General features: G+C 42.9%; 1 protein-coding gene across 4 annotated transcripts in view; it reads right to left on the reverse strand.

Moving 5' to 3' along the window:
- Nucleotides 1-9,015: 9,015 nt before the first annotated feature.
- TFAP2B (transcription factor AP-2 beta) overlaps nucleotides 9,016-25,036 on the reverse strand; it is a 104,912-nt gene continuing 88,891 nt past the window's right edge. For all 4 annotated transcript variants that reach the window (XM_069605756.1, XM_069605759.1, XM_069605758.1 and 1 more), the window contains one exon: nucleotides 9,016-16,260. In XM_069605756.1, coding sequence (XP_069461857.1) covers nucleotides 15,966-16,260 — 295 coding nt within the window. In that variant the 3' untranslated portion in view covers nucleotides 9,016-15,965. The remainder of the gene's footprint in view (nucleotides 16,261-25,036) is intronic.

Consider the following 25,036-nt stretch of genomic DNA (forward strand, 5'->3'; position numbering starts at 1 on the left):
AGTATGCTTTACCACCACCTAGATTAGCTGATAACATGGGTTGCCTCTGAACAGGAAAATGCACGGCAGAGGTGCTAGAGATGTTCGGATTTAGACATTCGCTCCCAGGATGCTGTTGGGACACAATTGGGTTTCATGTCATCTGGACTCATGCACATCCCTTTGAACCTGCTACAAATGCATGAGATGTGGAAGACGGCATACAGTTAGTCATTTTCTATGATGATGTGCCCTAAAATTTGATTTTCAACTGAGCAGAAATGGTTGCAATCTATTCTACAGAGGGTTTAGTAGAAGGCATAATGTGGTTAATGTAAAAGGAAGATTCGGAAATGGTAGAAATTGCAGTAGCCCACCCGGCAGCTACATGTGGCTCGTATCAAATGAATAAAGTCACTTCTATGTGCAACCTTGGCAGGGTTGTTCAAACAATAGGCCTACTGAAAGCAAGACCAGGTTGTGTTAAAATAATTCAACATACTTCTAGCCCCAATTCAGTTATGATTAGCAAATAATGTGGCTCTGCAGAGGGGGCATTGCTCATGGTTCAGAACGTTGTTTTACTTTGTAAGCGACATGGGCAGAAGAAAGCGAGGTTGGCATGTGAGCAAGATGGGTCTCATTCATGGCACCATACTCTTATGATTGCAAGGATTGACTAACCCTGAGAGCTGCATACTACAAAGGAGCTGGTCAATGCATACAAAGTTTATTGAAGGGGGCGTGGAATTCCTGACACTTAAAACGTGTATGCAGAAAGAAAGGTGTAGAGCTTTTGGGCTGCCTAAACTAGGGATGGTCATTTTTGGCTTATGCCGCGACCTTGGTCATTCTGGCAAGCGTGACTGAATGAATTCCTGGGTTGTGGGCCGTGCTTGGTGTATTCTGCCTGATGGTGTGCCTATCATTATCAGGCCTTAACTTGCATTCAAAACTGCTTATAAGGAACCAGGCCTAGCATAAATAACTATGCATAATAGAATCAGATCCTGCTGTGTTATCTATGCATAATGGCAAATGGTATTTCAGTGCAAAATGGGCATAAATGCCCCAGGACTTTCAATAACACATACACATAATGGAATGAGGCTTTGCAATACTGACTGGACATAATGGAATTATGCCTTGCATTGCTAAGGGGGCATAATAAAATCATGCTTTAACTTGCAGCAGAAGCATAGCCTGGATTGTGTAACAAGTGGGGCTTGGATCTAGTGTAGTAGGGCCCACCATAAGGCGAGCCTGCATAGGGAAGGGGGCTCCTTTTGCCCCAGTGGAATTCGCTGGAGGTACCAAGCATAGCGAGTTAGCACAAACCAATCAAAAGTGGTTCTGTAGGGGTTCATCCCTCAAGAACATTTTATTTTTTTAAATGGGTTACAATGGTGCATTTTACATTACTGTGATAAATTATGTAATAAAGCCACACAGTTTACAATCGGTTTTATGCGCTAAGACATGAAAAAAGTCCATTAGACTTCTCCAACAATGCACAGCAGCATTTTGCACTACATTTACATTCTGATTATGCCCACAAATTTCCATTCTGCTGCCCCTGTATTTCCACATAAGAAAATGCTAATGTGTGTTTGCCTTAATGACTGTAAAAATGAAAATCATGCCACAGTAAGAAAGCATGTCCTTGCTGGCTACACACATTTCCCTCCTCCATATGAGAAAACTCATCATGTTGTATTTGCCCTTTAAGGCAAGTAAAACATGTCATTACACAGTAAGAAAACATGGTCTTGCGGGATTGACAAATCCACCCATGTAAGAACACTTATCATAATGCATTTAACTTTAACACCAGTAAACAAATGCCATGCCACTGTAAGGAAACATGTCCTCCCTACCCCAAGTAAGAACACTCATCATGTTGGCATTGCCCTTAATGAGAGTACAAAATTCCATGTCACAGTAGGGTCCAGCCAGCCCCATTGTAGTACACTGAGCCCACCCCAACCTCGCCTTCACATACCAACACTCAAGTTGGATTTGCTATGCCCAAAAATGCTAGTAAATCATGACATAACCCTGTAAAACAATGTTCATACTCAAATGCCTCTGCCCAGTCCCCAGCATTGCATACACAGAAACACACACAGACACACACACATACACACACACGGATATACACACATGCATACTCACACCCACAAATATACACACAAACACACACAGATACACACACATAGATATTCACACATAGAGCTATACACACATACAAATTCAAATACACTAGCAGTTCCCGGCGTAACATACGCCATTCTAGCAAATCTTAAAGGTCAATATTGTTTGGTAATTCATAGGGTCACTTCTGTCCCCCTTCTTAAATATTGGAATTATCACTGATCGCTTCCAGGAAGGGGGCGTAGGTCCCTGTAACTAATTAATGTTCATTGAAAAGGCTAAACGTATAATGGAATGGGAGGTATGTGCGGAATAAGAAGTTCCACTAATTGCACGGGCCTCTATGATGTGTCTTTGTAGATTTGTAATTGTCAACCTTGTTCCATTGCAGAGTCCCCATGTTGGCATAAGATTGCGTAGTAGCATACTTACAGCACCTACTTTCATTTTTAGCTCATGAGGAGGCATTCTTCCTACAGCGTTTTGCTTTTTAGAGACTGCAACGGCAATTAACTGTTAATTGACATTGGAACCAACGTACCCTGTGTAAAAAGAAGTGGGGATGTAAAGAAGTAGCTTGAAATTATTCCAAATGTATGCGATAGTGGAAAGTGAAAGTGACTGCGTATAACCATGCTCATTCTGTTTGTTAAAATGATAGCTCTTGTTGAAGTGGAAGGGCACACAGAGGTGCACTTTGCTATTTGGACAGCAGAGGGCAACATAACACTGATGGATTGCATCAGCCGAGTACTGAAACATATCTAAGCATTTTACATATATAGATTCATCCACCAGTCACGCACCATACAGCTTCTCTTTCATTCACAGGATCACCCAGAACATTCACATTGCATTCTCATTCACACATGCACTTGCACTCATATACACCATTCACACTGCATTCATTCTTATGTGTGCACTTACAGACAACCCCCCTTGCATACAAACATACATGCATGCACTTACACATCCCTTTACATGCATGCATGCGTGCATGCATGCATGCATTCATAGATGCAATCCTCACACACACAGATAAACACAAACATAAATGCATTTTATTTTCCTTACCGGTTTACCTTCATACTCAGTATGCTGTTGTCACCTCCTCAGCTGCCCCACAGGCCTCCGGCTACTGTGCTCCACACAGACAGGAATCAGCAAGCAGGAGGAAATCACTGGTTAATGAAATTCTCGAAGCGCAGGAACCAGAGAGCAATCCCTGCCACTCAGCTGTGACAGTGACATAATGAAATGTCCACACAGCACAGCATGCTCAGTGGGTATTTACAGACTTTAGGCTGGCCTTTCCCGCTCAGGCCCAACCCTATTAACGCATCTGCATATTACTAGAGTTGTATTGTAAATACATTATTTTATTTTATTGGAATTTTTGTTCAGCGCTGGCCCTACTCAGAGGGTCTTCAAGTGCCTTACAAGGTTCAAAGGTTGAAAAGGTGGGAAGTGAAACTGAAATGACAATATATTTTCAGATTAGGAACGGGAGATTGGGAGTGGTAGCAAGAGAGGTGGAGGGGCAGGGATATGTGTGGGGAAACAGGTATGTTTTGAGACTCTTAAACAAGCTGTGATGCAGGGTGCAGTTCGGATGGGAAGTGGTAGGGATTTCCAGGCTCTGGTTGTCCACTGGGTAAATATTTTTTTTCTGTGTATGGTAGTTTGCAGAGTAGAATATGTAGTAAATACTGGTTAGCTTGTCTGGTGTCTGTTTCAGTCATGGGTTGGAGTTTGTCATGTAGGTAAGCTGGGGTGTTGTGGTGGATGGCTTTGAAAACAATGCAAAGTCCTTTGAAGGCAATTATTTGGGGCACAAGGAGTCTGTGTGTGGAGCTTGGCAGAGGTGATGTGTTAATGTTTGGGTAGGTGGAGGATGAGTCTAGCTATTGTCTTTTGTATAGCATTCAGGAGGGTAATTGCGTTGCTGGGGAGCCCAGTGAGGAGAGCATTGTCGTAGTCCAGCTTGGAGAGAATCAGTACTTGGACTGCAGTGTGGAAGTCACCTGGAGGAAGCATGTGCCTGATATTTTGCAGGTGGTGTATTTGTAGGTTGCATGCTTTGGTGACAGAAGCTACGTGGTGTATGATGGGAAGGTGGGGCTCGATGGTGAAGACAAGGTATTTGACAGGTATGGATGGGGATACGGGTCGGATGTCAATGGCAAGTTCTTTCATCCAGGGGGGTGAGTTTGGGTTTTTGTCTAGCGGGCCAAAGGAGGTATTCTGCTTTGGAAAGGCTGAGCTTGAGGAAGTGAGTGGCCATCTAGGTGGTGATAATGGAAACACTTGATTGCGATGTCTGTGTATTAGTGGAAAGGGACATTGTATTTATTAAGGGTAGGTCCAAGGGATTCAACATATAGGTTGAAGAGGAGCCTTGCGGAACCTCATATTTGACTGGGGTGGAGTCAGATCAAAAGGGGGGCATGGAGACAAACTGTGTCATATCAGTAAGGAAGGAGGTAAACCAGTAGAGGATGGTGCCTGAAAGTTTGATCCTGAGCCTAGGATGTTGCGTAGAATGGTGGGGTTGATAGTGTTGAAGGCTGCAGCATAGTTGAATCGTGTGAGTAGTGCTGTGTATCGTTTCTAAGTGATGTTGTGGAGGTAACCGAGGATGTGAATTGCAGTGGTCTCAGTGCTGTGTCCAGGTTGAAAGCCAAATTGGAAGGGGTCAAGTAGGGTGATTGTGGTGATATGTTGTTGCAGTTAGGCAATGACAAAGGGTTCAATTATTCTGGCTAGATATGGCAGGATAGTGATGGGGCAATTATTTCCAGGGAGCTTGGTGGGGCGCAAATGTATTTTTTAGGAGGGTTGAGATTTTCCAACTTTGAGTCCATATGGGAGAGTGCCATTTGAGAGACAAGAGTTGATGTTGTTGAGGCAGTGGGAGTCAGGTTGGTAATGTAAAATAGATGCGGCTTGAGGTGGGCAAGCATCATGTATGAAGTGTACAGGTTTTGTTTTGGCAGTAAGGGTGAGGATGGTGTCTTTGTCGATGAGGTGGAAGGTTTCATATGTGCTGATATGTTTGACAGTGAGGAGGTGTGAGTGAGAGGGCAGAGGGAATGGCTTGCCTGATGTGCATTTTGGAGTTGAAGAAGTCCATGAGGAAGTTGCATACTGCAGTAGATGGGGACATGGAAGGTGTGGATGCTGGTTTGGAGAAGGATTTGGCAATGTTGACTAGTTTCTGTGTGCAATGGGTGGTGGATTCGAGTTTCTGGAGGCAATGGGTGGCTTTAGCATTGAGAATGGCCCTTTAGTATTTGTTGCAGCATTGTTTGAGTGGTGTTCTGGTGGTGAGGCATGGGTTCTTTTGCCAGGCTCTTTCTAGGCTTCTCGCTTCCTTCTTGATGGAGAGGGGGAACTGTTGAACCATGGTTGAGGATGGTGGCTGCAGGGTTTTTGTGTTTGGAGCGGGCAATTTTATTGGTTGCTTGTTTCATGATGGTGTAATCGTATGTGTTTGGGGAGGCGAGAGGTGGAATAAGTGGTGCTAAAACTGTGTCTGTAATGAGTTTAATATGTCTGGATGAGGGGTAGGGGGTGAGGCATGTGGGGGATCATGTGTGGTAGAGATAGTGTGAAGTAGACTGCAAAGTGGTCTGACCATGACACCTAGATGCAATTTTCCACAGAGACATAATTTTGTTTTGAAATCAAAAGGTTCAGGTGATGCCAGCTGTGTGTGGGTGGTAGATGATGAGCTGTGTGAGGACATGTGGGTGGGTAGAGGGAGTATACATTTTAGTATGGGGATGATCTCTGGTTGGGAACTGCCAGGGTTGAAGCCAACATGGTAGATATTGATGCAGGGGGAACTGGTGTTGTTAGTTGGGGAGCCAGTCCAGTCAATGTGGAAGTTGGGATTGTGTGTTGAGAGGCGTGGGGTAAATGAGGTGGATGAAGGTGAGTTGGGCTGTAATGGAGGGGATAAAGTGAGAGAGATGGTTTCAAATTATATGTATGATGCAGAGGCGGATCTAATGGTCGTCAGCCAGACAAATGGTGAGCGGGCCCCTGTGCTAGGCCCTGCCCCTTCCACACAGCACATGGCCCTTTCTGCTGTGGCATGCCTGCTTTGCAGTGGCGAGTTTGCTGCTCGCTTTCCCCCTGATTGCTGCCAGAGAGCACACGTGCCATTGCCGTGTGGCTCAGTGTGGATCTTAACACCGTTTGTCAGCCCTGCAGGCTTTTATGTGACAGCTTTCACAGCATAAACAAAGCCAAACAAGGTTGGTGCGAAATGAAGAGGGGTTTGGTCACTGATGAAAAAAAAAAAACAACGCAGTTCTTGTGTCGTGTTTTGCATGTTAGTTGTCACAGGGTTAGGGCTTTGTTATATACCAATGTCAGTATCTGCTTCAAAATACATGCTGCAATGCGAAGGTTTTTAAACAGGTTCTTCTGTATTGCTTTTTTTTTTTTTTTTTTTAGTTTTCCTTTACTTAGGAAGTTTACGGAGCACAGCCCTACCCTAGAAGGCACCATATAGCCTGATTTACAAAAACACTTTTCAATGGAAAAATCCTATTGGAAACGTTCTGTAAATCAGGCACATAGGGGTGTGGTATGGTTGGGGAGTGTCACAGCATTCTATCATCTTTCGGGGAAAAAAGCAAATGAATAAACTAAGAAATACAGCATCGGGTCCTGCATATATCACAAGCAGCTCATCACACTGCTGTCACAAACATCAATGATCTTCTTGTTTGTTTTTTAACACCGTCCACATTGATCTGTTTTGCATCTCAAGTACACAATATTCTAAAGGGCTCTGCAATTCCATACTAGTACACCCTTATACAGATCCGGATTATCACTCTCCAACCCGTGCAGCAAAAGCTTAACACTATGCAGTTCTGCTGTTTTGCAATGCTTGGCTGCAGCAACGCCCAGACAAACAGAATGACATCACTTTTCTGCTACAAGGACGCGTATGTTCTCTAGGTTTACAATATTTAGCATTAATAGCAAAGCCTGCTGAGGAGGCCCAGCTGTTTCCAGTTAGTCAGACCCCTAGGTAACTGTAATGAAGACTACTTAATAAAGAATTGCTAGTCCCTAACATTTGCAATTGTGCACTGTGACCACAATTAACTCCGCCCACCCAAAGCTATGCCTCCATGACCCACCCACCTAGGGCCCTGTGTCAGGTGCTGCCCACGGGGCCCTTTGCCTTAAATCTGCCACTGGTATGATGGGGTGGGATTGGTGAGTGTGAGTGGTTCTTTATATATGATTGAAATGCCACCACCTAGTTTGTGTCCGGTCTCTGTGGTGGGTGAGGTAGTGTGGTGGAAGCAAGTCAGTGATAAGGGTGCGTGGTGGGGTTTGAACCAGTTTTCTGTAAAGAAAATTATGCCTGGGGAATGGGTGTTAATGAGTTAATTGAACGTGTGAGCAGGTACAGAGTGGTAATTAAGCAGCATGCAGGTGTATATTATTAGTTGTCCTATTGGAGTGTTGTGGTTGAGTTTCATTTGAATGTTGTTTGTGTGCTATGTTTGTGTGGTGTTCAGTGGTAACCAGTGGCCAACAGGTGCTTACAGGGAATAAGGAAAGAAAAAAAGATATGCAACATCCTTTAGCTCTGGCAGCCGGTTCTTTCCTCTGGACGACTGGGCAAGTGGATGCCCCAAGGAATATGCTCACATTTTCAAAGTAAGCCAGAAGAACTTCAGCAGGGGAAAGATATGAACAGGAAACAGGAAGCCAGTTCACTTTTGATAGTGAAAGCAGGAGCTGCAGGATCACGGGATGCTGGTAAGGAGCTGGCCGGAGGATTACAAGGAGACCTTCAGACTGACAAATTGCACCAGTAAAGGGTGGGAGTTCTGAGCGGGGAACCAACCCTACCTTTGGTGAATAATGGAATGCCCGGGGGCAGGACACCCTAAAGTGAGTTTCTCAATAAACTGGTCTGGAATCAACGGATCAGTAGGTAGATTGCACCTGTTTGGTTCTAGTATGTTTCCTGACCTCTGAAGGCAGTCCCAGGTAGCTGCACAAACAACAGTACAACCAACTCTATGAGTAATAGCAGTTCTAATAAAGAAGGCACAGCAGTGTGCTTTTACCTTCCTTTGACTCCTATTCTAGCTTTCTCTAGCTCTCTTTTTTCCCTTTCTCACCCTCTTCTTTTCCTCTTACCCATCCTGCCCTTCTGTGTTTAAACAATCTCTCTCTCACCCTACAAATCTCTTTATCTATTTCTTGCAAGGCACATGGTTCCCTATTCTCTTACTCGCACATCTCCCTTTAAGATTTTATTTTCATTGTCCTCCAAAGTATACTGAAAGTATGGACTGTCTGGTCTGGAAATAGACTGATATAGGAGTTTAATCACAGTGTGCAACTGTTGACCCCGATATATTAAAATTTGTATTTGATGGCTACCTGTCATAGCATTCGCAGAAATGCATATAGGGCCTGATAGATCAACACAGATTTGAACTGGCTCAAAGCAGGAGATGCCTTTGAGCATCTACCATTGGCACCAGCAACTTAAAGCTTAATTTACTAAGCAGAGCACTGGTCAAATAAAGAAATGCTTGCCTTGTGCAAAGTTTTGCAAAACTCCTTTGCCTGGGAGCATGTAAAACAGTCTCCATGTCTGTCTAAATTCTCAATCCTTTTAGATTTTGTGAATCAGGTGTGAGATCGCAGATTCTCACATGCATTGCCACATTTGTTCCATTGCAAACATGTGTGAACCATGTATATGTTTTTTTTCAGTGCAGCATTTATTTTATGAGCCAGAGTTTGCATTTCCTAAAAGGGCAGTGGGGTTTAAAAGCCTCACTCCTCCCCACACATGCGAGCATAGCTTCACAAAATATAGACAAAAACAAATTACAAGAAAGCACAACAATCTTTTTATTAATGTAAATCAGATCACTGGACAAGAACCAAATTCTACCCATTACCATAACAGTTTGTTTCTAACAGAACAGAAAATAAAATCCGAGGTGACTACCTAAAGTCAAGCGTGTTCCACCCATTCACAAAGGTATAGCTTCACAGATAAATAACCCCAAGTACTTGCTCGCCATATTTACAATTTCCCATTAAATTAAGCATAAATAAATATATACAAACTTAAAGATCGTTTGCCTTTCCCAGCTTTTCAGTGAATTGATATTGACTTGTATCTGTTATGGTAAGGAAACAGATGCTCCTAGAAGAGTTTGGCATAAAATTAAGATGGCGGTCACGCATTTCTTAAACGGGACGAGAGTAATACTAGCTTCAAAAACATTTCAATCAAACCTGCATTGGCACATTTAAGGGTCCATGCTGTGCTTCACAACTGTGTGTGTATTGGTTGCCACTGTTTTGTTTGTTTTGATTGCAAATTAAATTTATTACAAGCCAAAATAAAACTTTGAGTGACATTTTAAGCGGGAAAAACATTGATGAGAGTCAACATTCATCCACTAAAGCGATGGAATGTTGTTGCTGTTTCTCTAATTGAGTTTACGTGTGGTACACAGCAGAGGCCAGTGAGGCCCAAGTGAGGAATGAATGAGTATACAGCCCAACGGCGGATGTATATTATCCTATATGCATGCGACTATAGGACTATATACATCCGCCGCGTATGTAAAAAAGTGCACTGAATATCTCCCTACTGAAAGCTCCTTCCTTATCAGTCACACGGAAGGTACCGTTCTGTTGGTGCAAAAAAGGGTATATTTATTTAAATGTACAGTGCTTGAAAATTTTTAAAAAAATATACTGAACTGTTAACATTGGATATTATGACAGATTTCTAATACAATCGAGTCAAACCACTTGTAATGATGGTGACGCTACACATATGCGTTGGTCAGCAGCACAGAGAAGCCAATTAGGGAACGTTACACACTCACAAAGGGTGGATGGGCAGAGTAATTTAGGCCATGTCTGCTGAGGAGGGGTGAGTTTTTTCATACCTAGACTGTTCCATAAAAAAGATGAGAAGATGGGGAAACGCAGCTCATCTGAGTATGCTCCCTGTGCCTTGAGGGGACTGCATTAGATGGCACTATTCAGATAAGGCGAGGCGCCCGTCCCAGCAGGTATTAGGCAGTGATGTGTTTACTGAGAAGGGCCCATGTGTTTTTATGGGAGGATATTGGGATGCAATCGTGAAGTCAGGCTAAGCTGCCTGCTTCTGTTCAGCTTGAACACGCCCAATCTTCCGCTTAAAGGCTTTTCTGCGTTTGAGGCCATCAATGCTCTCTGAAGCTGGGTGTTTAACGTGACACGGGCCCTAAAGAAAACACGCCGTCTGCCGTGATCACGTGAACAGTCACGTGACAAGGACCAGGCTGCTGGAATTATTCAAACGCCCCGTGACAAATTCGCATTGCAGCTCCAATGAAGCGTTGTGCGGAACAATGTCTAAAGGTGTGCTCGTCCACACAGGGCGTCGCCTCGTATACCTTTACCATTTCAAACATTGGAGCTGGTAGATATATGCTGGTATTTGTAGGGTGTCCCGATTGATCTTCACCAGTGTTAGCTGTCTTGAGTCAATAGTTCATCATGCACTTTAGAAACACCATGGGCTAAAGTACAGAAACTTTGCACCAGTGCAAGTTCACAGTACTAGTACTAGGGTAAAGTTGCCCTATTTCTAAAAACTCAGGGACACGTAAGAAAACCAATGCACCACGACAAGTGCAGTTTGGCATGTTGTAGACCCAGTGGAAAAATTGCCCTAGTTTGCAGTTCGCTATTAGCACTAGGGCAAACTTTGCCCTGGGGAAAAAATGCAGTGAAACTGTATCTGTTTTGCACTATGGCAGTGTTTGCCCTGTGCTTATAACATGCCAAACTGCACTTGTCATGGTGCAATGTTTTTCTAATTTGTCCCAGTGTCAAACTTTGACCTATTGCTAAAACCGTGCAACTTTGCACTTGCAAAGGTGCAACACTTCGGTATTCGGGCCGCTATAAACCGTAAATGAAACCAATGTGTCTGCAAATGTGTCGCCATACGTAGCACATGCAAAAACTCTAGTCGAGTATGAGGCCCTCCACACCCACTGCCCCCAGCAATTTAGTTTAGCTTGCGATAGCGCAACTTGTTAAGTGGATAATACATGAGTTCTACGACATTTTAAGAAAAAGTTCTCCTGGGTAAAAATAAAAATACACCTTTTTGAAAATAATACAAATGAAAGCATTCATTTGTGAGCAAATGGATTAAAAAATATTGGGCCTCATTACGAGTTGGGCACAAAGGGATACCGGGCACCGGTAAGGACACCGGTGCCGGTAATCCCTTTGCGCCCTATTCCGAGTTCCCTTAGCGGGTCCCTTCCTTAACGCCTGGTTTTACCAGGCGTTAAGGACGGGACCCGTTAAGGGACTTTAGAGCTAATAACAGTACCGCAATTTGCGGTACTGTTATTAGCGCCTTCCTCCTTCCCATTGAGCCCTATGGGGGCTCAAATGGGAATGGGGAATGGCTTTTTCAATGGGGATTTACCGGTCCCGCAAAGGTCGGAATAGACCGGTAAGTCCCCATTGAACGAGGGTGGACTAGGTCCCGGTAATGAAGGTAGTCATGGCGCTAATAGCGCCATGATTACCTCCAAACTCGGAATAAGGGCCATTGTTACATTGTCATTCTGTGCAAGATCTAATTGAATATGGCACCACTGTGATATGATCCTGGAAATCAGTACATGTAGGTATACACAGGTGTTTCAGAATAAAGCTGAATGGCTGCTTCAGTGTTGTGTTTAAACTATAGGAATAAGTTTAGCAATCCGTCGCCGTCCTAAGGTTCACCTCCTGCGTTGTGTTTTATTGCATACTATTTGTATAGCTCTTATGACTGGGTTATAAGCAGAAGAAAAAAGAAAGAGCGACTCAACGCAGAAGTGGATATAAGAGGGAGGACAACAGCCAGAGGGGGAAGAGGCAGGAAAGTGATTATAAGAGGAATGACAACAGCCAGAGGGGGCCAGAGGAAGGAAAGTTAATATAAAGTGGAATCACAGCCAGGGGGGGAAGAGGCAGGAAAGTGAAGGACGACAGCCAGAGGGGAAAAAGGCAGGAAAGTGAAGGACGACAGCCAGAGGGGGAAGAGGCAGGAAAGTGAAGGACGACAGCCAGAGGGGGAAGAGGCAGGAAAGTGAAGGACGGCAGGCAAGGTAGGAAGAGGCAGGAAAGTGGTAGAATGACAACCAGAGGTGTACGAGGCAGGAAAGAAAAAATATCTTGGTCTTGGATGGATGAAGAAGAAAGATTGGGCAAGCATGCAAGACTCGGTAGAGAAAATCCATCAGAAAGAGGACTGAACCTTGAGGGGAACCCAAATCCCAGTAAAAACAGAGGAATAATTTCCAGTCAAAGGTAAGAGTGGTTGGGAAAAAAAATAGCAAAGGCATGAAACAGATGTACAGAGAGAAAAAGAGGAACCGCGAAGAGTAGAATGATCTACCGTGGCAAAGGCCGCTGGTAATTCCAGTGGCGTAAGAAGAGATGATTGTGTAGAATGCGAGAACATGCTAGAACGTTAGGAAAGTGACAATTTGAGGAGAACAAGTAGGACAGAAAACAGGGAGGGAGAATAGTTAGAGTCAAGATGTGAATATAATTGTGCATAGGCAGCACTTGCAAAAAGTATAGCAGCACTCAGAAAGAAGGGGAGAGTCCAGGGGTGGGACGAGGACCAAAAGCGGGCCTGGAAATCATGGCCCCCATGTTGCACAGGCAAAAAACTCCAACAACTCTAAGCAGGGCTGAGGGCTGTGGGGGGTTTCCAACAAGAATATTTGGAAAAAAATGGGTCCAATTAGTGCGCAATTTTAAAGTACATTGTTCCTATATAAGGTTTAGAACTTGACAAAATATAGACATCATATTTCTTAAAATTCCAACACGCTGGAAGCTTTATAACAATATCTTTACTTCAAGTGGGCGTGTCAGATGAGGAGTAGACAAGCACGGATGGACAAACACAGTATGCCCACAAAGGAGGCCCATTACTCAGAGCCCCACTGGTAATCGCCAGAACACCCTGCAGGAGAGTGCGTCTCTGGAAGGATCCAAGGGTGTGTTTTAAGAATAAGTAGAATTGTAGCATGCTTAAATGGAAGAGGACATCTACCGAACGACAGAAGAATTGAAGGGCGAAATCAGAAACGAAAGGAGAATTGCACACACTGAAGGGGTGAGAGCAGACGACATGGAATCGCATAGCAGTGGCATTATCTCTTTCAAGTACCAGGATCAAGAAGCAAAGCAAAGATTCGTTCTTTGAAATAGGAGACTAACTTAGACATCAGAGAGGGGGGTGATGAAAAGAGGAGAAGGAAGAAGGAGGAGGAGCAGATAATGAGGGAAAAACAAGGAGAGGTGCAAGGGAAGGAGGATTTTAGAAGTCAAGTAGGAGGCAACATCAGAGGATGAGTGTTGAGTGCAAGGGTCTATGAGATTGTTGAGAAGAGACAGCAATGGTAATGAGAAAGAGAAGTGGTAAGTGATTGATAATAACCTTGTTTAGCAATTCACAATCATAAGCAGAATGCTGAGCTCACTTTGCATGCTGGGTCTTGTAGTGCCTCTTTTATCCATTTTGTAGTACACTCCTTCAAGTTCCAGCATAACATTGTTGCTGGCTAAAAAGCCAGGACTACCTTCATGACATGAAGCCAGGGGGCAGCTATGCAAGTTGTTGAATCTTTAATACTGTCACCAACTCAATCGTTCTAATATTTTTTGACCAGAGTGTATGACCAGTGCTTTGACCTCTTCTTTGTGTAGCACAGATGTTCACACACTAGTAAAGCTTGCACTGCATGAGTCTGACTGATAGCACCGGGCACACACATGGTGCAGATTTACTAAAAATGTTTATTGCTACAAAGAAGGTGAACGTGCATTATGTGTTTGAGTGTGTGGACCTTCAATACTTTACTTTGGAAATTCGGCTGAAGATATAAACCCTCAGCACTTAACGCACCTTGGTGCACTTAACAGCAAACGGTTGCATTTTTTATTCATTTGCTTCAGACAACCAAATTACCCAACTGCTGTCTGAATCAAAGTTTTCTAATTCAAGGTAATTCTGGGAATAATTAACTTTAGAGCAGATCACATTGAAATTTAGTGCATTCAAAATGGACTGAATTGACAATATGAGGCATGTGTTAGGTCAGGATTTACCAGCAATCGAAGCAGTCATTACATTTCTCTTAAGTGCGGTGAAATCACAAGATTGCTCAGCACTAGATACATTGAAAATATTAAAATTGAATATCTGGATGTCTTCCCAGCAAGGATGCAAGACAAGCATAAACTAAACTTACTGCAGTAATTGACAATCAGCTTTCCTCTTTCTGCCTCGATAGGGTATGTAAAGGACAAACACAGGAACACCCCTCCCCTCATTCCAAAAATGACATGAACTCCAATCAAATCAAGACCACAATCTTTCCTACTACTATTCTTTTGAGAAGGTGCGGCCAGAAATGCACACAAAATGAAAGGTTAGTTCAGAAAATGATGCACAGTTGTAAAAGCATCAGATACACTTTTTCAACAGTTCTCCTTGTTTACAAATGTTAATTTAAATCAAGTGGATTGTGCGGGTGCTGTACACAGGCGTTGTTGCGTGAGTGCACCTGTAATTAGAGTGAGTATCCACTACGGGATTGGAATTGTTGACAGCATTGTCCCCTTAAATGGTCACGAGAAGCACCAACGAACTCAATATATTTCATGGATTGAAAATTAGCCAGTCTTCCTTGATGAAGCTCCAAAAAGTTAGGAAGGCGAAACTTGTGAAAATAGTAGAAAAGCAAACAGTTTTTGCATTCCAACCTAGGAACACATCCATAGAAACTTTTTTTTTTGTTTACAGTTTTTAAAATTGTCTGACCACACAACATTATAACAAATTAAATATCCTGGCAATGGTGACGTTTCCGGAAATCCTTAAATTCCCAAATGAAGGTGAAATTCTTCAAGATGATTGCCACGTATGACTGGTCCACGTTTTTCCCACTAAAAAAGTAATCCCTCAGCCAAATGCAAAACTCTGGGTGCCTTATTCAGTAAGCGCCGAGAGCTGTAAACACTGCTTTTAAAGGGCTATCGCAGAGTGACACTGCCATTAAGTAATAATCGAAAAAGATTGAAAGTTCCTTATAAACAGTTCCAAGGTGGTGCTCCATAAAAGCTGCTGAGAATTCCTTATAAACGCGTCTGTATCATTGTTTGTGTATGTGTGAATGATAGTGCACACACATATACACACACATCCATCCTTGTAATTGCATATACATGATATACATGCACAAGTGCATGAGTGTGTGTATGCACGCCTGTGTCCATGTATATCAACGCAGACATGCATATTATTTATGTATGTGTGCTTAAACATATACAAATATGTATAAACACACGAACACACACCCTTCGATGATGGTTTTACCCTACAATATAGGAAAACAAAGGAATGACAGCAATGTTCCACTGCATTTTCCGGTATATTTTTAGTTTTCATCAGATCCTAAATTCTTTTGATTGTTCAGGCGGTTACTTTGTTACCCCCCCCCCCTTTACACCCCCGCAGCTCCCTCCAAAAAAATTGGTGAAAGAGAAAAAGATAATCCTGGACACAGTCTTTGCGAGTAATTTTGCAAGAGCCTTGCTTCTGCTTCTTTGTGCGTCTGGGATTTTTTTTGTGGCATAGATTTCCTTCTTATATTTGTTTTTAATTAAATGTTCTATCTAATATAAGTTTTCCAAAGCCAGTCCAAATATGTTAAAGCTAAAATGGCCCCGGTGAGAGAGTGCATTCATTTTCTGTGCTTCTCCTCCTTGTCTCCGTTTTTACTCCCTTCCCCGGATGTGTGCCTGTTGCTGGAATTGTTATTCAAGAACATCTTGTCCATGCCTTTGAGCGCCTCTGTAAGGTAGTTCTGGAGTGCTGTGAAGGCGGCGCAAATGGCCGGCGCCCCAAACCCGTGTGTGATGAGGCTGAAGTGTGTCAAGCAGCTCTGGATTCCGGGGTCCAAAATGGGGGCGGGCCTGCTGTTGCCAATGGGTGTTCTGTCCTGGGCCAGCAGATCTGTAAACTCTTTGCAAAGCTGCCTGTGGAGAAGAAAAGTCAGAACAACCCCAAATTAGTGGTTCAGTCCATTTCACAGGTTAACCATTCATTCATTTGATATGACGTCTAATGTGCAAATTCTTTTATCGAATCATTTCACAGACCTCGACTGCTGCCGAAATAATAAATGCAGTCTAAAGTTGGACGTAAAACAGGAACATCTGTTCTCTGGTTTTGTGCAGAACTCCTACTCCCTGTTGCACCATTCACTAACACACAAGTGTGCATGACGGCTGGAAATCGTTGACCATAACCACATAGGCAATAGGAAGACACTATGCATCATTCAAGGGAATAGCACTTACAAGGATTTGAAAACTAAGCATGGTATCTTCAAGTTCGTTCTGCAAGAGCAAAATCCACTCCGTGTATTCAAGATGTCCACACAAATGGGGGCTACTGTAAGATCCTCTTACTAGGCACTTCAAAGAATAACTTTAATAAAATGCAACTTCTACAGAATAAGGCCTTGAGAGCAGCGCTAGGCATCAACAAGAAGGACCACATATCTCAGTACAGAAGAGAGGCTCATTGGCTTCCTATTCAGGCGAGAATACTGCACACAACACTCACGCACAAATGCATCACTTTGCAGGCCCCTACTTACCTTAACCAGTTCATCACACACAAATCCACCACTAGAACACTCCGCCCTAATGCTAACACTCTAAGCTCACCCCCGGTTCAACAACACCAGATCAGGCAATTCCAGCTTTCCCGTAGCAGCTCCAAGAATCTGGAACTCCCTCCCTTACAACATCTGCAACCAGCCTTCCTTCCCTCAGTTAAAAAAACTACTAAAGACTAGGCTCTTTAATAAATACTAACCTACTGAGCAACCACTTGCCCAGACTGTAAATATCAAGCTACCTTTTTGTACAGTATGTAAGTATCCTTGTTACACGGTTTCCTTCAAATTTCTTAAGAGCTTCTATAAGATTGTAAACTTCTTTGTAACCCGCGTTCATTTTGTAAGTATTCCTGTAACATGTAAGAATGTAAATATCCTTGTAACTTACGCCGTGATACCCCAGGGCTTGGGCGTATAACCAAATGCAATAAATGAAATAAAAATCCACCGACTATGGGATCAACTTGCATTTACATTTACTGGGTGCGAATCATAGAACAGCACTAACTTGAAAGTGCAAACATCTGCAGTCATTATGCACTTTTGGTAAATTCCCACTATCTAGGTTACAGGCATGGTGATGTAGGACCCTGTTGTATGCATCCTTACTCCTTCTGATACTGTTGAAGTAAAGAAAAGGTATCAGACGTGTACGGTCTAAAGGCCCTTTTCAACATAAATATCACTGGTATTTTCACCAGCGCTCGCCGTCATACACAATGCTTGGTGTATTATTTGGGGTCCTTGTGTCTGTTCATTTATGCTGGTGGTGGCATTCCTGTTTACCCCCCACCATAAAGAGGAGGTTAAGGGAAGGGTTACGAGGGGGGAGGAGGGTCAAGAGAATAAAGTGAGGCCATCGCTCTACAAAAAAAAAGAATAAAGCTGGAATCCCAACAACGGTATATTTACCACCTGCATAAAGGAACCAGCATTTTCTCAGTGATCTGTTTATGCACAGTGAGACATCAAGGTGCACTAAATTAAACCAACGTGACATGTGCAGTATAACAAATGCACTGGCATCCAACCTTGAGGAACAATATAAAACAATATCACATCTTAGGATCCTTGTTAAAGAGGGTGTTTGGTTTTCTAGAGCATGACACTACAGATATATTTGAAGTTAAAATGTAGTTGATATAGGGCACGTCATGAGCATTTCTGTAGCAATCGCCCAACTTCGAGGTGTGTACAGGGCCGGTAATGGCCCTGCAGCTCAAGCCTTGGCAGACCTTAGTGAAGCAAGGATTATGGGGCGTTACTGGTCATGTACATTCCCACCAAAAAAGGGAGATAGTTATTCGCACATCAGGGTCCTCTCCGGGCTGCAAAGTGTTTTATTATTATATATATTTTGTTTTTCTCGAAACAAGCCTAATTTGCAGTGGAAAAATAATTATGGCCACCATCATAATAATAGAAATGGGACTGAGTCCCATTTCCATTTCTTTGCCACCAGACAGAGACTGGAAGGGAAGGTGGAAATGCAGATGGCAGCCTCAGTAGGTAAGTAGGGTGGGGCATGATGGGTGGAGGGGTTTGAGGATGGGCCCAAGGCCAAGGTGCCAAGGTATGTAAAATAAATGACAGCACCCAAGGAAGGGTATCGGGTGGCGGCAAAAATGTGGCCGGTACACTGTCAGTTCTCACCTGCGTTTCCAGACTCCTGATTGACTAAGCCGCCTTCCCCGGGTGCAAATATTCCATATTTACATTTGCAACCTGAAATAGTGGTGGAAACGTATCCTTGGTAGAGCAAAAAATTACATAACATGGAATGCACTCATTGCACCCAACACTTCTCCAACATGTTTGTAAGGAAACATATAGGTAAGGAATGCATATTTAGGTATCCATAGCCCAACATATAGGTAGGCACGGGGGCAGGGCTGAAAGCTCCCCGCAGTAGACTCTTCATACATAAGACCCCTCCAAATTAGAAAGAAGCCCCTCTCTAAATCATGGGACTTGGGTAGAGAATGCTCGACACGGGATGCAAGGAGCAGTTTACTTGTCACATCCAGGGGCTGCCAGGTTTTGTGAAGCGTAAATACAATTTCCAATGGCAAACACGCTCAATGACAACCTTGCGTAGCTGTTGTAGGTTCAAAATGAACAATGGTCCCATTGTTTGGAGGGTTTCCAGGGTCTCTTAATCTGCACCCTCCATGTTCCAGTAAACGGCAGATGAGGGAAATTGTAAGCTAGAAGATATTCAGCACGTGGATACATTAGGTTCCTCTTCCCTATGAATGTCCAATCTGAAGTGCCTGATCTAGCCAGCCAAAGAGAAGCATTATGTTAAGATCACCTGATGATTGATTGCCTGTTCATGAAACTGCATGGTTTTAAGTGACTCGAGTAATAAGGTGGTCAGCTCTATTTTTATGTCTGCGCTCATTATCGCCTTGGTTCTGTCAACATGAGCTAGACCTACGCAGCAGTCCACCATTGCATGCTGCACCTTTGCTTGCTCCTCACTGCGTGCCAGAGGTGGAGATGGGAAGGATGTGGAGCTTTGCCCATTTACAAACATACATTGCTTGCAAAAGAAACAGGACATTTGCACTACAATTCGGATGCCAGGAAGACAGTCCTAGTTTTGTTTCACCATCTTCCCTTGATCCTGACCGTTTTTGATAATAAGTTATATTTTTGTTTACTTCTCTGATTAAGGTTAAATGCCTGACAGGTCACAGCTGTGAAAGAAGCCTGGCATGAGGGCGGAGGGCATTATGAATAGGCATCTCATCATGAAACCAGAACATTTAAGAGAGGCGTGGACGAAAGAAGGTTTGGAGAAGTCACGTTATGAAATAGAAGGGAACAAAACGTTCCATTGAGCGAGTAGGCAATGGAACGGTTTGTGCAAAGGAATTTGGGGGGGGGGCGCGGGCATAGAGGGGCTTGACTGTGTACGACCATTTATTGTTTCAAGTGCGCTGCCATTAGAGTTTACCATCATCATTGCACCTATACACACTGTATGAGAAGATCCCAGTTCTCCGCAAAATATTTAAGAATATAGATATTGTTTCTGAAATAGTTGCAATAACCCAAAAATACCAGTAACGGAGTTTAACGATACTCTAACTTTACCCAGAATTAAACCAATCTAGCCTATACCAATCATTCTTGTCTATATGTGGGTTATTTGGTTTGGCACACAAAGCTTTATTCCCCTTTTGTTTGTCACTAATTTTGACTTTACACATTGTCCACAACCTTGCTACAACTGTTGTATTCCTTTGCATATGTTTCCTTTTTTTTATTGGGAGTTTTTGTTTTTTGTTTTTTTTTACCAAATATTACTCCCACATCTATGTTGCCTTTCACAAAGACCAGGAAAGAGAATGAAAACACATGCCCTGTACACGGGGCTCCTGAGAGCGTCATTGCATTCCAGTTCAATTTCCTCAAAAGTGGGCATTGGGCTTAAATAATCTTCATATAATGGGCAGATCCAGTGCATGAAGGAAATCCAGATGCCTGGGTTTAAACAGATTTCACGAGTCAACTTCTTCAAAAATGTTCCTTCAAAGCACAGCGCGCAAGCGAGGTGGCGAGAGGTGAACAGAGAGGGGTGGTCTGAAGGCATGAACTCTCAATCCACAGCTGACAGGCTGCTTGAAAATAATATGAAAATCATGTGGGTTAAAGGTCTTATGGGAAAATGGCGAAGGTCTCCGAACCTTGTCTCATTTTTTAACACTGGTGCAGAGGAGGAAACTTTGAATTTATAAAAGAAATGCTAACGAGTCTGAAATGTGAGATCTTCAAAGCTCTTAAAGGCGCCTGTAAGCAATTACAGCCCTGGGACATTAATATCTTTTGACCCTACGGAACATGGCAATCAAATTCAAATCATGTCTCAAAAACATCTGGACAAATTTGAGCAAATGATTTTTCAGCTATCCATATGTTTCTTTAAATGAGCCTGTCAGAGTGCCACCCATCGCCTGCAGAAGGGAAGGCATTGTGTGGCCAAGAGAGGACAGACAATGCACACATGACATGATCTAAATCAGGCAGAAAATGTCAAAGCAGCCTAGTAAATCTCTCTCTTAATTAACAACATAATCCAACTATGCCATCAAAGCCAGAAACAAATGCATTCGTTATGTGTCATGATTTGAGCGGCAAACAAGCAACACCTATTGATTTCTAAGAATGGAAGTTAGTTCTATAACAGCTGTCTTTCTGCATCTATGTATCAATCATCTTCTCTAACATCTATAATTCAGTCCGTTAGTCAATTCATAGCTCCATCTTTTCACTCCTCGGTCTGTCTGTCCATCCAAACAACCCCTTTGTTGCTATGTGTATCTCTTTGAATTATCTGCACATGTTTCACTTTATTTCTATGCATCTATGTATATATCTCTTTTAACCATCCACTTACTAACAACGTTGGGATAAATACTGCAATAACTGATTTTGCTGATTGTAGAAGAAAGACATCACCCGAGAAAGAAAGAGGGGCTGTAGGAAGTAAGTAGAGACTTGGTAGGTGTTTCAACTACTTTCTTTAGTCCCATCACGACTTGATGTTCAGACAAGTGCAGAGTATGGGTTGACATCGTTGTCTCTTTACATAAAAGTGAGTTACAAATGAACCAGGTGCTAATTGTGTCATGTATGCATTGAGTTGAACATAAATATGCAGAATGTATTTGTAGTCTGGCATCAGACACCAGACTGTTGAATTCTGCTCTGAGTGAACGATGCGGCAGAATGAACACGCCAGGCACGTGTGTAGCCCTTACAGTAGAGGACCACCCTCCGTGTCACCGCATAAACTGCTGCTATCTATTCTGTTATAACAATTGACTTATGTAGAACGGAGGATAGCACAGGGGCAACGTGCTGGTCTTGGAAGCAAGACCACGCAGAGCAACCGAGGTTCAAATCCAAGATCCACGCTTAGAAACCGTGCAACGTACAGTATTGTGCACATCATAAAAATAAAATACAGAATGACGTATATTTATGAGAGTAAAATGTATGTGATTTTCAAAGATTTGTGTATCTCATTGTGATAAAAATGAAGAAAATGCACAATGTTTTGTTGTTCCTTGCAACGATAAATTGAAAATATATTCATTAATCATTTCACACAAATGGACAGGCCTACCTGATCTAAGACTACCGTAGCAGTGCTGAATTAGCCCAGCATAAACATTTCGCAACATAACAAAAAAAGCGGGAAAGTCAAAGTTGTTCTCATTTTTCAGGGAGTTGTGAACACGGCATATTTGTAGCTCCGACATGTAACCCCTCCTGAATGTTTTTATTACCAGGGTCTCCAGTTGTAAAGCTGCCGAGGTCCCCATAGTTCCTGCCTCTAGGTCCATTTTGCTAGGCACTCACTTCCGTTTCATGCCCTTTCTCTCAACTTTGGTTGGCTGGCTGTGGGGGCCACCAATGCTGATTTTTTAGCACACTTGTGTGCATGTTTTTGGCTTGTACCTGGAAAGCTTGCCTCCCTGAACCTCAGTCCTGTGAGCTGGCCTTGCTGCGGCATGGAGTGATAAACAAGCAACAAAGTGTGTTCGTAGGCTTATGGTAAGAGTCTAAGCATTGTAACATAAAATAACAGAAGGGTGCCAGACTGTCACCGCTTACAGACAGGCTCTTCTCTACCTACCCTGTTGGTCGGGCATCCACTTCAGCCCTACACAAAGTCTAATTATCACATCCTGTGCAGGGAGCTCAGGTTGGATTTTCTCTCTATAAATGGATTTGTGTTACTATACTTTGATGGGCTGCTTCCAAGTAAGGTACCACCATGTCACACCATTATCTAACGAGTAATAATAACCTTGTGGACATCAAGTTGCCAGGTTTTTCACTTTTACTCTGCGAGTTTGTCTGCTCCATCTCCTTACCTTCTTTTTCCAACAACATTCATCTTTATACTTAGTGTATCCCCGACTATGACACTCTTGACTCGGGATTAGCAGTCACAAAATAAAAAAATTGAAGTTTGATCCGGAATACAATGCATAGAGATGTCTGTGCAAATAAGCCACCAAACTTCCAGGATTGCCCGCTCTCGAGCCCCTCATGCATCCAACATTACACTGTCTACTAACGTACAAATCTCCAGCCTTGCAATCACAACCCATTTATCACAACACTTTTGGATATATCCCCTTGCTCGCTTTTGCAGAACTATTGCACTCATAACAGAACCGATATGCATCCATGCTGGTATTGCATTTTGTTTTGTATTGTAAGGGTTCAGAAGAAAGAGACTGACACACAGGTGGCATGATTGCATAAACTGTTAATATACCATACATTTAGCGAAGCCCTACCACTCCCTAACTCTTAGAGGGGTATCCCTACCTCAATGGAAATACTAGGGATTCAATCAGGATGTCCATGTAAAGGAAAAGTCCACCATCTTGTGTCACAAACCTATTTCTGTGCCCTACACTTATAAATAAACTAATGAAGTAGTGGATCTTCTTGGTCCAGAAGAATGGCTCCAATCTTTTGGATAGCAGATTAAAGTTTGAATTCTTAGGTGGGATCTGCCTCCCTTCCCCATGTCTCAATCACTATCCAAGACACAAAACAAAGATCCAGGTCGTAATGCTAAAATCAGTAATGTTCTCAGTTCAAACTGAAACGGTAAAGTTCCAGTTCAAACATCAACATTCCTTATTGCCCATAGTTGTTTCTTCATTATTGTGTTTCTGGAGAAGGCCCCCCTTCTCAAGGTATCTTACTTCTCAGTTCACAATACTGGTCTCTTTCTATGATGCTCTGCTGGCAGTGTGTCCTTTGAGGGTCTTTAGATGATGCACTGCATGGGGGGTCGGTCCGTTTGTTGCACTAAATATATTTCTCATTATTTCAATGTGTATATGGCACTACCTATTCCAAACCAGACAGTATCTCAATCAAGAGTGACGTTTCATGCAAGGATACATCAAATACATAGGACACATGACAGAAACTGAAACGCTAAAAGCTGTCAAAAGTGAAGAAAGGCAAAAAGTGCTAAGAATCTCTCACTTAGCTAGTCTGGAACTGAAGGTGTGTGGGACGCGTAACTTTAAGACTCTATGAAAGTCTAATGATGTAGAATACACCACACAGCTGACTGGAGCAAAATAACCTCCTCCATAGTGAAGGATGTGAAATGAGGGTGCATTTCTTGCTTAGGTAGTGTGCAGGGTTTTTGCCATATTGTTCCAGTCATAACCATTTACTTTAGGTGTGTACTATCGAAGAGCATCCTACCAACTAAGGTGAACATTTAAAACAATAATTATGCATGCCGAAGGCATAGTCAGGTGCTCACAACCTTTTAGCCCAGGTTACAGGCCAAGCAAAGACACAGCATTTATCGCTGGTTTGGGGACTTTATAATCTAGTAATGGCCTATAGAGTGGGCCTTAGTTTGGTTTTACAGACCTAGTCCATGGGATGCAAAAAAGGCTTTATGGGCCCTGCAGAATGAGTCTAAGGCCTGAGCTCAGTACAGGTGTTAAACAAGGTTGATTAGCCAATAACACCCACTATTGCCCAAGGATGGGGTCTATAAAGCTGTAACAATGTACAACACGTTTCAAAGTGTATAGTATTTATGATGATAAAGACGTTGCTAATATATAAATCTGCCTTGGTCATTGCAAGGAATTGACTAAGGTATGCTCATTGCTGCTGGTAGCCGTGGATTGTAGTGTTTTGAACAATCAATTGGCTATACTAGTTTTTAAACTCCACTGATTGTACAATGACCACCATGTTTGAAAATTCCATGGGTTTGTTTTCATGCAACCCCCCCTTCCCGGTTCCATGTAATAATGTCACCGCAAAAATGCCGCCTGCCAAAAAAGTCGATGTTTTTTGCGGAGACATTATTACATCCAAAATGCTTTCCCTTCCCTCCCGTGACCCCAGTTTGTTATTTCTTTTTTTTAAATGGGAGAAAGGGACATCCCCACAACCCGTCTCCATACATAATGTCACCATATAATGTCGCCAATGGCTTTTCCTGGTGACATTATGTATGGGGACATTATGTATGGGGGCAGTATTACCTGATACACCCCCCCCCATTGACCCAACCCCATCCCAGTGAAATACTGGGTATCACAAGGATCCTT

This window comes from Ambystoma mexicanum, chromosome 4p (genome assembly GCF_040938575.1).
Source record: "Ambystoma mexicanum isolate Mex_15411 chromosome 4p, UKY_AmexF1_1, whole genome shotgun sequence".
In the NCBI taxonomy this organism is placed as follows: Eukaryota; Metazoa; Chordata; class Amphibia; order Caudata; family Ambystomatidae; genus Ambystoma; species Ambystoma mexicanum.